The sequence below is a fragment of the Monodelphis domestica genome, chromosome 1 (assembly GCF_027887165.1).
Source record: "Monodelphis domestica isolate mMonDom1 chromosome 1, mMonDom1.pri, whole genome shotgun sequence".
Lineage (NCBI taxonomy): Eukaryota > Metazoa > Chordata > Mammalia > Didelphimorphia > Didelphidae > Monodelphis > Monodelphis domestica.
In genome coordinates, this window is record NC_077227.1 from 442,191,170 (window position 1) to 442,206,311 (window position 15,142).

The 15,142-nt window shown below is 43.8% G+C and overlaps 1 protein-coding gene across 4 annotated transcripts in view; it reads left to right on the forward strand.

Moving 5' to 3' along the window:
- GPT2 (glutamic--pyruvic transaminase 2) overlaps nt 1–15,142 on the forward strand; it is a 61,665-nt gene that overhangs the window by 21,672 nt on the left and 24,851 nt on the right. For all 4 annotated transcript variants that reach the window (XM_007474821.3, XM_056812253.1, XM_056812254.1 and 1 more), the window contains exons 3-5: nt 190–279; nt 4,926–5,034; nt 11,441–11,574. In XM_007474821.3, the coding sequence (XP_007474883.1) occupies nt 190–279; nt 4,926–5,034; nt 11,441–11,574 (333 nt within the window). The remainder of the gene's footprint in view (nt 1–189; nt 280–4,925; nt 5,035–11,440; nt 11,575–15,142) is intronic.

A 15,142-nucleotide genomic window follows, 5' to 3' on the forward strand; every position in this document is an offset into this window, starting at 1 on the left:
GTCACCTAAGCCAGTCTCTCCTTTTTATAGATAAGGAAGTTGAGGCTTAGGGAGATTTAAGTATTTTGCCAAAGATCACAGATATTAAAATTTGGGTAGGATTTGAACCCAGGACCTCTGACTCTAGAGTCATTGTTTTTTCCCTCTGCCTTACCAGTAACCACTTGCTACATTATGTTTTCTCCTTAGGGCATCAAAAAGCCTTTCACTGAAGTCATAAAAGCCAATATTGGTGATGCCCACGCAATGGGTCAGCAACCAATTACCTTCCTCCGGCAGGTAAGGATTCAGGAACAAGCTATTTCTGTTGGGATAAGAGAAAAACAGTATTATTTAATTTTCAGGGGGTGGGATGAGGGTTTGGAGTAGGCTTATGAAAAAAACAAATAGCCTCTACATGCCGTAATCCATGACCACTCAACTTAGTTCTTCGTGGGAAAAAGGAGGCACCAAATGCTGTGATGGTTGTGGTTTTGAACTTGCTTGCATCATCTGCCCAACAGGAGTATCCTTCCAATTCCAGCTTTGTCCTCTTGCTCTTTATCTTCCATCTCCTCCTTTTTCACCACCAAGCCCCATGTTAGCTGACAGTTCTGCTGACCTTTTGAAGCAAGGACTCACCTCACATTGCTGAACTCCACTTCTGAAATTAGAATAATCTTCCAACGGCCCTGGATAAGACTTCATGGAAGAAATAAATCTGATGCTTTGGAGGCTTGATTGGTTTACGATTGAAGGAGACTTAGGATCAAAGATTAGAGCTGGAAGGGATATGAAAGGGCATGTGAGATCATCCCCTCATTTTGCAGTCCCAGTAGAGGTTGGGTGACTTGTTGAAGGTCACACGCATGACAAGTAGCAGGCAAGATTTGATCCCAGGTCTTCTCCATCTGAATGCAGCACTCTTCCCACCTACCACTCTGTTTCCCTTGGTGTGGCGGTACCAGTGGTAGGGAACATGCTTGTAGGCTTCAGGTGTGTGCCTCAGAGTCCATGGTCAGTACTACCCAGGTCATGGGAGAAGAGGGGACCAGAAAATGAGTCCTGGAAGGAAAGGAGATCTGGGGGCATGTAGAGAGAGCGTCCTAGAGGAGGTGGGAGTTAGACTTGGTCTCTTTGTAGCTCTTCAAACAGCCATGCAGGTCTTCTGCAGCACCACGTGGGCTGAATGAAGAAGAAATGGCCTAGAGGCAGTAAGCAGGGATGAGGAGTGCTTTATTTTAAACATTCTCTCTAAGGGATCCTGCTGTATTCTGCTGGGAGAGGTTATTTGTGAACTCACCTGGTCTGAGCAGGATCTGGAGCTGTCCCCAGAGAGCCATCCGTCCTCACTGAATCTTTTTCATCTTGCCCCATAAAATAACCAATAGAAAGATGGCCTAAGACCTATTTTTGTGTAAAATAACGGCCTAGTCACAATTTTTTTTTTTTATGGGCAGCTCATGAGACCAAGACAGCATTGTAAACAAGTATAGAAAACTGACCTGCCCCCACATGCCCTTTTCCCCCTGCAGCCTGCCTGGCTTCCCCCACAGAGGGAGTCCTGGCATTGAGAACAAGTGACTTCACTGTTCTTTTCCTCCTCACTGGGCAACCACTGTTTATATTCTCGCTGGGCTGGTAGGTGAGTGGCTAGCTGAGGCATGAACTAATTGTAATCATAATAATTATAGTAATAAAGAACTTATATTTCTCTAGCGCTTGAAAGTTTACAAAATGCTTTGCCCTGCAACCCTGTGAGATGAACTACTCGAATGTCCTTGTCCCTGTTGGAAAGAAATGGTCACTAAGGCTAAACAACTCACTCAGGGTCACCCGGGAAGTGTTCAAACTATCATGTGAAGCTGGGTTTCCTGATTCAAGTCTAGCCCTTTGTCTGCATCATCACATAGGGGAGACGTGTTACAAAAGGAAATAGTTTTCTTATCCTAAGAAAAGGAAGCTGGATCCTAAAGATCCCAATCAAATGTGACCCACTCTTGCTACATCTCCAGTGGGAGTGAGTAAGGAGTGGTCCAGAAGTGAAAAGACACCGAGGGACAGAGAAACTTTTCTCTCTACACCCTCTTCTCCACCCACCAACCCCACATACCTTAGCAAACTGTTCTACTGACCTTTTCAAACTAGGTTCTGGCCTTGCAATGGCTGGGGCAAGTTGCTGAAATCACAATAGTCCCTGATCCGAGTCCCAGGGCATGGCAAATCATTAAATAAGATTTCTCAGAAGAAACAGACAAAGTAAAGGGGGTGGGGAGAGGGTGAGGATGAGAAGTAAAGGGTGGAAAAAAGTCAAATGGACTTTTTTTTTTTAAGTGTACTGGAACTTAACTTGAGGGGATTTGAAATGGTTCTTCTTTAGAACAAACATTTCTGCACATATAGCCAGTGTGCCCAGGAGCATGGAAAGCTTTAGAACAGAGACTGGTATTATTTTAGCTTTTTTTTTTATCCAGCAAATTATTGCTAAATGCTATTCCTTCTGACTATGCCTCTTCCAAATTGGAAAGCTTTGGTTTGGAGGAGAGTGAGAGTGAGCAAGATAATAGGAAGAGGGGCCCGAGATTATGAAGGTAGATAGGGCATGTCCTCTCTGACTACCCCATATTAATTAGCTTTGGTCCACCTCCATCCAATGCCTTCTTTGGCTTCTTTGTTGAATGCCCATCAGGCTTTTGGTTTCATGCTCCATCAAAATGTATGGTTTGAGCTCCTAGCTCAACCAAGGGCTCTTAACTGTGAGGTCCCTCTCTCTTTTTTTTTTTTTGCTGTTGTTTTAAAAAAATGTAAATATTTAACTGTTTCAATACAGTTGGTTTCCTTTAAAACCCTGTGTATTTTATGCATTTAAAGCATTATGCTGAGAAGGGGTCCATAGACTTCACTAGATTATCCAAAGGATCCATTACACAAGAAAAGGTTAAGAACTCCTAAATCTTTTTTGCCTTCCCTGTCTCTCCACAGGAAACTCCATGAGTAGTTTTCCAGCTTCTACTAATAGAAGGAACTAAAAGATCAAACCATATTTCTCAGCTTCCCTTTTAATACCTACTCTGCCCAAGACTTAGGATGTTCAGACAGTGCCATGGAACTCAAAGGCTTTCTGCATTTCTCTTCTCTCCATTTCTTTCTCTGACAAAAGCATGAGATGTATTAAAAAGTGAATGTAGAACTTGAGGTCAGGAGGCATGAGTTCAAATCCTGGCTTTGAGTCTTATTTAGCCATGCAGTTGTTGGCAGATCACTTAATCAACTGCTCCAAGCCTATTTCCTCATCTCTAAAAACAAAGATAATTCCTGCACTACCTATTTCAGAATTGTGAGGAAAATCTGTTAATCTTATGATGCTATAGAAATGGTGTGTGTGTGTGTGTGTGTGTGTGTGTGTGAGAGAGAGAGAGAGAGAGAGAGACAGAGAGAGAGAGAGACAGAGAGAGAGACAGAGAGATTTTCTTTTTTTTTTTTAATTTTATAGTATTTTATTTGATCATTTCCATGCATTTTTCATTAAAGACAAAGATCATTTTCTTTTCCTCCCTCCCACCCCCCGTGGCCGACGTGTGATTCCACTGGTATCATATGTGTTCTTGACTTGAACCCATTGCCATGTTGTTAGTATTTGCATCAGAGTGTTCGCTCCGAGTCTTTCCTCTGTCATGTCCCCTCAGCCATTATAGTCAGGCAGTTGCTTTTCCTCGGTGTTTCTATTCCCTCAGTTTGTCCTCTGCTTTTGGATAGTGTTTTTTTTTCTCCTTGATCCCTGCAGATTGTGCAGGGACATTACACCACCACTAATGGAGAAGTCCATTACGTTCGATGATACCACAGTGTGTTTGTCTCTGTGTACAATGTTCTCCTGGTTCTGCTCCTCTCGCTCTGCATCACTTCCTGGAGGTTGTTCCAGTTCACATGGAAATCCTCCACTTTATTATTCCTTTGAGCACAATAGTATTCCATCACCAACATATACCACAGTTTGTTCAGCCATTCCCCAATTGAAGGGCATCCCCTCGTTTTCCAATTTTTGGCCACCACAAAGAGCGCAGCTATGAATATTTTTGTACAAGTCTTTTTGTCCATTATCTCTTTGGGGTACAAACCCAGCAGTGCTATGGCTGGATCAAAGGGTAGACATTCTTTTATCGCCCTTTGGGCATAGTTCCAAATTGCCCTCCAGAATGGCTGGATCAGTTCACAACTCCACCAGCAATGAATTAGTGTCCCTACTTTGCCACATCCCCTCCAGCATTCATTACTTTCCATAACTGTCATGTTAGCCAATCTGCTAGGTGTGAGGTGATACCTCAGAGTTGTTTTGATTTGCATCTCTCTGATTATAAGAGATGTAGAGCACTTCTTCATGTGCTTATTAATAGTTTTGATTTCTTTATCTGAGAACTGCCTATCCATGTCCCTTGCCCACTTATCAATTGGGGAATGGCTTGATTTTTTGTACAACTGATTTAGCTCTTTATAAATTTGAGTAATTAAACCTTTGTCAGAGGTTTTTATGAAGATTTTTTCCCAACTTGTTGTTTTCCTTCTGATTTTAGTTACATTGCTTTTGTTTGTACAAAAGCCTTTTAATTTGATGTAGTTGAAATTGTTTATTTTACATTTTGTGATTCTCTCTATGTCTTGCTTGGTTTTAAAGTCTTTCCCTTCCCAAAGGTCTGACATGTATACTATTCTGTGTTTACCCAATTTACTTATGGTTTCCTTCTTTATGTTTAAGTCTTTCACCCATTTTGAATTTATCTTGGTGTAGGGTGTGAGGTGTTGATCAATTCCTAATCTCTCCCACACGAGACAGAGAGATTTTCAGAGAATCATTCTTCTAGTTTGTCTCTTGGGACTTAAGAAGTAAAAGTCAAATGCCAGGATTGAGGTTCTGGGAAGGAGACCCATGCACTTTTCTTCCCTTTTAGGTGGTGGCTCTTTGCACATACCCAAACCTGTTGGACAGTCCCAGCTTCCCAGAAGATGCCAAGAACCGAGCCAGGCGAATCTTAAAGGCCTGTGGGGGGAACAGCCTAGGTGAGCCCTTAAATGAGATGTGCCTGAGTTGGAGAGTGGGGAGGACTTACTTGTATGTATCATGCTGGGGGGGGGGGGGTGGAACAAAAGGGTGTAGGGTAAATTGTGCATGCTCTTGACTAAAATAACAAATTCTGGGTAATGGTCCCAGAGGAAGAAAGTGGGTTACTACAGTCTTGGCTATGCTCAGGTTAATTTTCTGTATTCAGAGATAATTGTTTTAAGTAGAGACTTTCTTAGGTTGATAAGGGCAGTCTACAGACAAAAGTGTTTGTTTCATGAAGCTTTCATTTTACACCTGGGCAGGTTCTGTAAACAGCTTTCATTTGTTAGTGGCCCTACAGAGACTGAAGTCATTTAGCTGTTAGCCTTGGGAATAGGAGAGTAAACAGAAGCAGTTTACATTACTTGGCTTTACTAATCATTCCTTCACCTCAGGAATTAGTTCTAGTGACTTTATACACACATATACACACAGATCTCCTTTTGGCCTTTTTTTTCTGTTTTCTTTTTTAGGACTGAGTTTGTCTTGATCCCCACTTAAATTTTCCATTTCACTGAGTTTGAAGTTCTTCCCACCCTAGGGCTACTCTTGACCTGCTTTCTGCTGCATCCTTATTGAGAAAGCCAGTCTGCAGGAGGGCCTGGGAATTCTATGTACTACAAGTAGGGGGCCAGGAATCTGGGCCCCTTGAGCTGTTGGGGTAAAAATGATATTCTCTTTCCCCTTTCCCTACTGGGAAAGAAGTAAATAACCAGCCAGCTTCCCCCTTTGAAGCTGATGTGCAGCCTCTGAGGTCTTGGGAACTTGTTGTCTTCTTTTTGCCCTGGCCTGCTCAGAGGGGCTCCTCTTAAATGGAAGACCCTGTCTGAAACCAAAGTCTGCCCTATCCCCTCTTGCCAAGTGTTCTCCAGCTGACTTGTTTTTTTTTTTGAACATTAAAGTAGAAGCAGCAGGGAAATGGCACTCAGAATCCAATTGTTCCTCCATATGCATGATATCAACTAGGACATTCAGGAAAACAGAGCTTTCTTGCTGTCTAAAAAGCCTTTCCCCCTTTTCATTCTTCTCATTGCCTTTTATTAGTAGTTTTTGTGTGTGTGTATGTGAAAACATACAAATTTTATTGCATCTTTTTGGGCACAGTTAGTTGGAAATGATGTTGATATTAGATTCACGACAGGAAAATATTTTTTAACACAAAATTGGCTTGACAAAAGCATCTCAATTCACTTTGAGTATAATTGTTCTTCCTCTTTAGATTCAAAATATTTCTCCTTTGAAGTTACAGCTGTAAACCTGTAGTAGATTCTCACAATTCAATTTATCACTGTCTAAAAGATGGAAAAGTACCCAAAGTGACCCAAAGATCATGTGTCTGATCTAGGAAAGAACAAATATTTTTAAGATACAACAGGTCAGGAGGCAGCTGCGTGGCTCAGTGGATTGAGAGCCAGACCTAGAGACAGGAGGTCCTAGGTTCAGATTAATTTGGCCTCAGACACTTCCTAACTGTGTGACCCTGGACAAGTCACTTAATCCCCATTGCCTACACCCTTAACCACTCTTCTGCCTTGGAACCAATACACAGTATTGACTCCAAGACAGAAGGTAAGGGTTAAAAATAAAAAAGATACAACAGATCATAATATTTTACTCTGCTGCCATAAATTCAAATCTATTTATGACAGTAACAAATGCATATAAATTAGTAGCTTCTTTGCCCTCTGACCCTCAGACTAGCTGGGCCTTATCTTTTAAGTTCTCCGTCTTAGCTGAGTCCTTATGTTTCCTCTCATTCACTTCTATTCCTACCCCTCCTGCATTGTGTGCTGATCCAGCCTCCAGGCAGGGGACCAAGAGGCCCTGGGTCGTGGAAAAACTGTGCCTTCTCTTTCTTCAGTCTCCCACAGGCAGCCCCGACTCCAAAGGAACTTGGTGAAGGCCAGGTTGCTCTGCGCTCAGAACTCCTTTGAGAGTCCCTGTGGAACTCCAGGGGTGCTTCTAGGGGCTCCCTCGGCCATGACTTACAAGACGTTTGTTTGTTTTTTCTTCCCTGCAGATGTGTGTTCTCGATCTGTAGAGTGGGGGATCTGTACAGAGACATTTTTCCCAAATAAGAACACATCTGTACTCCTTTCTGCCTACTCCTCCATCTGTCACAGCATGTCTTATACCACGTCAGGTTTTCTTACAAGAGAAACAGACACTTGTCTTTAATTATAGAATGTAGTGAGCCACTCCTCTGCCCTTCCTTACTTTACCGAGGAGAATCTCAAGAACCCAAAGAGGGTCACGGCTGGCCCGAGCGCCCCTCAGTGGTCAGTGACAGAAGCTGCCCATGAGCTAGGGTCTTCTGACCACAACCCGCCTACTCAATCATGCTGCACCCTCATTCAGCAAACATCAGGTGGGGGCTGTGGAAAGAGCAGCCCCTGTGGAGGGTGCTAAGGGGATCATGTTAATAGAGAGTTCAGAGAAGACACTGGAATGCATACTTGTAGGTGATGAATGTAAATGCCCTCAGAGTCAGAAAGAGAGGTATGGAAACATAGTGAGAGCAAAGGCCAAGAAGGAAAGAGAAAAGTCTAGTATGTCTGCAGTGTGATGGGCAGTAAGACTCAGGAAATAAGGCTAGGGTATTGCCACATTTGTCATGGGCCTCGAATGCCGGGCTAATAAGGAGTTTGAACCGTAGGCAATCTGGTGCTGTTGTAGGGTTTGGAGTAGAAGAATGACATAATACATACAAAAGATTATTCTGACAGATTAGAGGAGAGAGAGGAGAGGTGGGGAGACTGTAAGAGACTGTTACAAGAGTCCAGGTTGATCAGATCTGCTTCAGACACTTCCTAGCTGTATGACCCTGGGCACGTCACTTAATTCCAGTTGCTTGGCCCTTACTACTCTTCTGCCTTGGAACTAACACTTAGTATTGATTTTAAGACGGAAGGTAAGGGTTTAAAATAATATTAATAATTTAAAAATAAAAGAGTCCAGGTTGAATTGTTTGTTGCTCTGAGCTACATTGGTTGGAATAAAGTGATGTTGCTTGGCAGCTGCAACTCCAGTTTTTGAAGTGGCTTTTTATAGCTATGTACCACTAGGCTAGAGGGGCCTGGTGGATGGGGTAATGGGTGGGAGGGACTCTACCTGTAGATGAACTTAGCCTTCTGGCCACAGATTTTTAGTTATGGCATCACAGCTCATTTGCCTCCAATGATCAGTAAAACATAAAGGAAGGAAGGAAGCAATAGGAGGTATCAGACCACTGGGTTTGAGATCAGAGGACTTGGAAGGAGGGAGGAAGGAAGATGAAAGGTAAGAAGGAAGGAAGGTAGAAGGAAGAGAGGAAGCTAGAAGGTAGGGAGGGAGGAAGGAAGAAAGGAAGGGAGGAAGGAAAGAAAGAAGGAAGGAGGGAGAGAGGAAAGAAATGAGCATTAAATGCACATACCAAAAAAAGAATCCCTGCCCTGAAGGAGTTTACATTCTAATGAAAAAGACCACATTCAGAAAGGACCTAAAAAGGGGGGAGGGGAATGAAGGTACCAGATGCATGGCCTTGAAGTCCATAAAGTCAGGAACAGATAAACAAAAGCTGGCTAGTCTGGGTCCCTTCATGAAATGGAGGCTCCTGGAGGAACTCGTTAGTGGAGAATGGAGGACTGGCCTTGCCGTGGGCCATAGGAGTGGTTGCAGGGAGGAGGTCCCAGGTGCTGAGGGAAGTTCTTCCATGAGACAGCAGTAAGTGACATGATTTAGAATACCAGAAAGTCAGGAACAGAGCCAAAAGAGAATAAAAGGCAGGCTGACCTGGCCCCTGTTCTAGTTTTTCTAGTTACTGTGGGGTGATCTGTGGCAATGGGCAAGCCACTTCTTTCTGGTTCTTAATTTCCTCTCTTACAAAAGGAGAAGGTTTGGGCTAGCTGATCTCTGAGAGTCCCTTTTAGCCCTTCTATCCTATTTTCCTAGTACCTGCTTAACTTGGGTTTATCAGCCTGGAGACTCTTTGATAGAGGCAAATGGGAAAGTTTTTAATGTCCCCAGCTAAAGTTAGACCTTCATCCCTGTACCAGGCACCTCGTGCTGATCGAGCCAGGCTTGTGACTTTTCTCAGTTGGGTAAAGGATGTGTTTACAAAGCCCAGGTTTATCATTTATCTCCAGTAAGTACTTTTTCCTTTTTTTGTTTGAAGAACAGGTCATTCTGGTATTTGAGCTTCAGTAGGTCTTTGGATCAGAATCTGTAGTTTAAGACGTAAAGCGAGACAACCTGAGTGGCCAGCATGGTGTAATAATAACTGACTTATATAAGGCTTTGGGGTACATATAGTGATTTCCTAGTTATTTCTTTTGACATGCACAACTGGCTTGTCAGTAGGTCAGCACTCACTGTGATACCATCCCCATTTTTGAAATGAGGAAACCGATTCTCAGCAATAGTAAATGACTTGCTCTTGCTTACATAGCTAATAAGTGTCAGAGGCAGGAAATGAACCTAGGCCTCTTAAGGATTCCAGTCTTAGCCTTCTCATCTTTATTTCAAGTTGCCACTTTAGGGGGGGGGGGGAAAAAGAGAGAGAAAGTACTGGCAGGACCACTAGGTAGCACAAATGGATTGGTCCCAGGCCCAGAGTCAGGAGGACCTGGCCTCAGATACTTCCTAGCTGGGTGACTCTGGGCAAGTCACTTAACACCAACTGCCTAACCCTTGCCACTCTGACAGAAGGTAAGAATTAAAAAATAAAATAAAATGGAACTGGAAGGGGCTTTACAGATGATAGTCTCTCCCCTCTCTCTGGGCCTTTGTTCTTCCCCATTTATAAAATAGAGATCACAGCACATCTGCAGCCTACTTCAGAGAGCCGTGAGGAAAGCTCTTCCTAAACCTTAAGCCCCCTAGAAAGAGGGGGTGTGACAATGCTAACAGGGTAAGAGACAGGGCCTGGCCTGGTGATTTCTCTGCTGTGGTGAGATGCTCCCAGTTAGCATATTACTGAGTTTCTTAGACTAACTCACTCAGCTGGGCGGTTGGGGGGTGTTGAGTGATTTGCCCACAGTAAGACGGCTTGTATGTGTCGAAGGAGGGCTTTGGATCAAGGTCCTCCTGGCTCCAAGGCCAGCTCTCTATTCCTTCTGCTGGTCTGCCTCGACTCTATCAGGCTGATAAAGTAATATAATATATTACTTATTATGTGATAGAGTAAAACACTAGGCCACATGAATACTATCTTTTAATACCATAGAAACTCCTAACATGAGCAGCTATCTAAGGGCAAGTAAGCCCTTTAGAACAAAGGTTAGAAGCAAGCTTTGTTGCTCTCCCAGAGCTAATAAACAGAACTGATCCAACTGATTGGAGTCTCCACTGCCCACTTACTAGGTTCCAGGCACTGTTCTAGACCCTGAGGGTCATAGAAATAGGAGAAGGCTTAAAATAAGGCCTTGGGGTGATGGGACTAATATCCATGGGGTAACTACCACCAAAAAGGACTTTGTGCTCAATCTGTGATTTCCTTGTTGTGGAAATCCCTCTCCCAGTGAAGATCTGCAAATGTTCTCCAATTTATAGTCTTAGAGGATGACTTGGTGCCTTTGAAGTTAAGTGACTTTCTCACAGGCACACAGTCACTAAGTGTCAGAGGACAGATTTAAAACCCTTTTTGCAGGCTGCTTCTCTAGTGCCTATACTGGCTTCAGTTTACTACATCTGAATTTGCAGATTCTGTACTGTGCCATTCCAACTCCTTGGGACTAGGCCAAATAAAAACCCAGGTCATATGCTGGAATTAAAGATCCCCCACTCCTCCCATCCCCACCCCCAGACCAATGTAAACTCCTTGATGGTACAGACTATTTCGTTTGTCTTTGTATCTCCATGCCTAACACCTGAAAGATGCTAAATAAAGTCTTGTTCAGTTGATTAGAAACCAATACAGGGGGGCAAGAGTCAGATCTGAAAAGAGGAGGTCCTGCCTGGGTTCAAATGTGGCCTTAGATACTTCCTAACTATGTAACCCTGGGCAAGTCACTTAACCCCCAATGCTTTGCCCTTACCGCTCTTCTTCTTGGAACTGATATCGATTCTAAGGCAAAGGTAAGGGTTTTTTAAAAAGGAAAGAAAAGAAAACAACACAGGTCAATTTATATTGTCTTTTTATCCAAGAAGCCAAATAGGATAGGTATCACATTTTAAGGTGAAAAAACTAAGGTCTACAGATTTACCTGAGGCCAGCCAGCCAGTTGGGAGAGAAGGGTCAAGATGAGAACACGGACTCGCTGGCTTTGTTCCAAACCTTTGCTTTTCCCACTCACCCACCCAGACCCAGCTGGTCATGGACCAGCTCTGCCTTGTTTTCAGGGCAGTGGGTGTGCTTTTGCCTAATGCTTGGTTGCTGTCTTGCAGGGGCTTACAGCGCAAGCCAGGGTGTCAACTGCATCCGAGAGGATGTGGCCGCCTACATCGAGAGGAGAGACGGAGGTGTGCCTGCGGATCCAGACAACATTTACCTGACAACTGGAGCGAGCGATGGCATTACTGTAGGTGCTGGCCTCCGTTGTCCGATCTGGGTGTAGGGAGGAGGGAGAGGGAGCAGGAAGGCTGAAAGAGAGAAAAGAAAGGATCCATCACCCTAGCAACCTGCCCCAGCAGCCTGGCCAATGAGAACGCAGAGTTCAGAGACTCCATAGCTCTTGAAAAGACATCAAATTACGGTGATAAAGAGGGCTGACCTCAGAGTTAGGATGGCCTGGCATCAAAGCCTCCCTTAGACACTTAACTGGATGTGTAACCAGGGTAACACCCTTAATTAACTTCTTTAGGCCTCAGTTTCCTTCTCTGTGAAACAGGAGTAATAACCATAGCTACCTCACAGAATTGTAAATATCAAATCTTCTCATAGGGCTCAGAGGCTTTCTAGTCCAACTCCCTCATTTTATAAATAAGAAAATTGGTTAAGGAGGTACTAGTGTGGGATATACTTATTTGCATTGTATAGATCTTAGTTTTTTAATTGTTTCAGTCAGATCCAACTCTTTGTGATCCTTTTTGGTGTTTTCTTGGCAAAGATACTGGGGTGGTTTGCTATTTCCTTCTCCAGCTCATTTCATAAACAAGGAAACTAAGGTCAACAGGGTTAAGTGGCTTGCCTAGGGTCATATATTTAGTAAGTTTCTGAGGCTGTATTTGAACTCAGGTCCCCTTGACTCCTTGCTCTGCACCATATCCTCTGTGCCACCTATCTGCCCCTATATGCAGGCTTTAAAGCACTACAGAAATTTGAATAATTATTACTTAGACAATAAGTAAAAACATGTGATACCCTATTAGTTGTCCTAGTCAGAATTTTACCTGCTTTAGTTCCTATGTTCAGTTCTAGAACATAAACTGTTACCTACATGTAACTTTTTTTTAAGCCCTTACCTTCCATCTTAGACTCAATACTAAATATTGATTCTTAAAGGCGAAGAGTCAGAAAGGCTAGGCAATTGGGTTACATAGCTAGGAAGTGTCCAAAGCTAGATTTGAACCTAGGAACTCTTGACTCCAGGCCTGGCTCTCTATACCAGGCTCTCTATATACCAGTCTCTATACCAGAACTAGCCTCCAGGGGAGGGAATAGAACTGCAGGCCACAGAATAGTAGAGATGGAATAGCTGGAAGAGACTGTCCAGTCCAAGTCTTTATGGAGAGCCTCCTGAGTCCAGGTACTGTGCTGGGCGCTAAGGATAAGAATACAAAAGTCCCCTGCTAGACACTTCTGAGCCGTGGGACCCGGGCAAGTGACCCAGTCTGTCTCTTTGTGCCTGCATTTTGTCCTCTATTAAATGAGAGAGCAAGACCTAGCCTTCAAAGAACCTTCCAGGTCTAGGCTCTTGGTCCTGGTGCCTCCCCTTGGTGGTGGTGCTGATGCCTCTATAGGTGTCAAGTGAAAACAAAGGAAGAGTACTCTCTCCTCTAGTCTCTGCCTTTGGAATTCCAGGGAGGCAGCTCTTCCAAAAACACAGCTTTGCCTTGAGGGGACAGGGCAGGGGGCCGGGTAGAACCCACTCCTTAGCCTCTGCCCTCATTAAAGGCTCATCATCAGACTCCCAGTGATTCCCAGGCTCAAGTAAACTCAAGGATGCTTGAAAACCCTCATCCAAGTTTTATTTGTTAAAATATAGTGTTCAATAGATTGGAAAACAATATGTGGGGGACAGTAGGGTTGCACAGTAGAGAGAACTCCAGGCCTGGATTTGTGACATCCTGGGTTCAAATCTGGCCTCAGACACTTCCTAGCTATATTTCCCCAGATAAGTCACTTAACTCCAGTTGCCTAGCCTTTACTGCTCTTCTGCCTTAAATTGATATTGATTCTAAGACAGAAGGTAAGAATTTTTAAAAAAGAAAGGAAATAATACAGAGCAATTCTATTACCTTTTTATCCTAAGAGGTAAACGGGACATACATTATCATTCCCAAATTTGGGATATTTTTTAAAAAATTATAAAAACAAATATCAACAAAATACTCTTGAAGTCTAGAACCCCCCCACTAAGGATAGAACCCCTTTGCTTTTTGGATGAAGGTTCAAGCCTGTCTCGTTTTCATCATGTCGTTGGGAGCATAGTTCACAGAGCCTTCCTGGAGTCAGGGAGAACTCAGTTCAATTTAACCTCAAATGCTTTCTAGCTGTGTGACCCTGGGCAAGTCATGTAACTTCTATCTGACTCCATTTCTCAGCTGTAAAATGGGGATAATAATAGTACCTACCTCCCAGGATTATTGAAAGAATCAAATGAGGTAATATTTGATCTGTGTCTGTTGCTTAATAAATGCTTGTTTCCTTCCTTCCTTTCTACTTTACTGTGAGGAGTGAATTACTCATTGGGCGATATCTAGATTCCAGGATTCCTGGGGACTTCTCCCAGGGAGGGAGCTGTCCCTGCCCTTAGCATCTAGCAATGGAAACTAGCCCTTTCCCAGAAGGTTTCCTTCCTCTCTTGCCCTTTTGTCAGATGGGGGAGGAGGGCAGGAATGCTGCATTTGGAGGGAGAAACCTCCCTATCTTTAGAGGAGGCCTGGCAATATTGTTTTCTTATCAGACAGCTGATTAAACTGATAACCAGAGGGGTGAGGTCACTTCTGTGAGGACAGAATGAGTTGAGTGCCAAGGCAGGGACAGAATCCGTGAGTCCTGATTCTCTGCTGGTTAGACCCGTTTTATTTGAGCTCTGTGCCTGTTTCCTTCCAGATGACATTTTGAGTAGGTGGCTTCTGCAGTCACTTGGTGTCATGTGTGACCCTCGGCTAGATTTTCATGGTTAATTTTTAAAAGTTCCAGTAAAACAGCCAATGTGGGAAGGAACAAAAGAGAACACAGGCCTGTGTATGGAGTGGGCGATTGTTCCCACCAGGAATGAGGTTTTAGCTTGTTAAATGAATGAATTATCTACCCCCCAGAAGACCCTGAATTAGGAATTTTTCTCCCACATGGTTTCAGCATGTGTCTTCCACCCACTGTGCCCTTACTGTTCTCTAACTTGGAAAACTGAGGTTACCGCTCCCTCTGCTGGATTAGCGCGGGATCGCGGTGGGCTGTTTGGTTTGGGGGGGCTTCCTTTCTAAGAGCGTAGGCTTTTAAAAAGGAAGGAACTGTAGAGAGTATCCTGCTGTATACCCTCCCTTCTAATTGTCTAGAGGGGGCCAGAAAGCTGAAGTAATTTATTCAGAGTCCTAAAGGGGGCAAACAGCAAGGATGGCATGTGAATCTGGGTCGTGGCTTCCAGAACCACAGTTAGAAGGGACCTAAAAAGCTATCTGGGCCAACCTATCCCCTAGCAGAGCTCGCAATCCAGACCAGGAGGGCAGACTTTGGCTCCTTCCTAATAGAGGCAGGTAAGGGGGTACAGTGGATGGAGCCAGGAAGACAACTTCAAATCCTATCTGAGACCCTTAGTGACTGGCAAGTCACCCTTCCTCTATGTCGGGAGAATCATAATGCAGTAACACAGATCAAGTATTTCGTAATACTTAAAGCGCTTTATAAATGCTGTTGTTACTCCTGGGAAGTTTTTCCTTCCTTGGACATTGAGTATGCCACTTTTGCTCCAAAGCCAAGGCTTT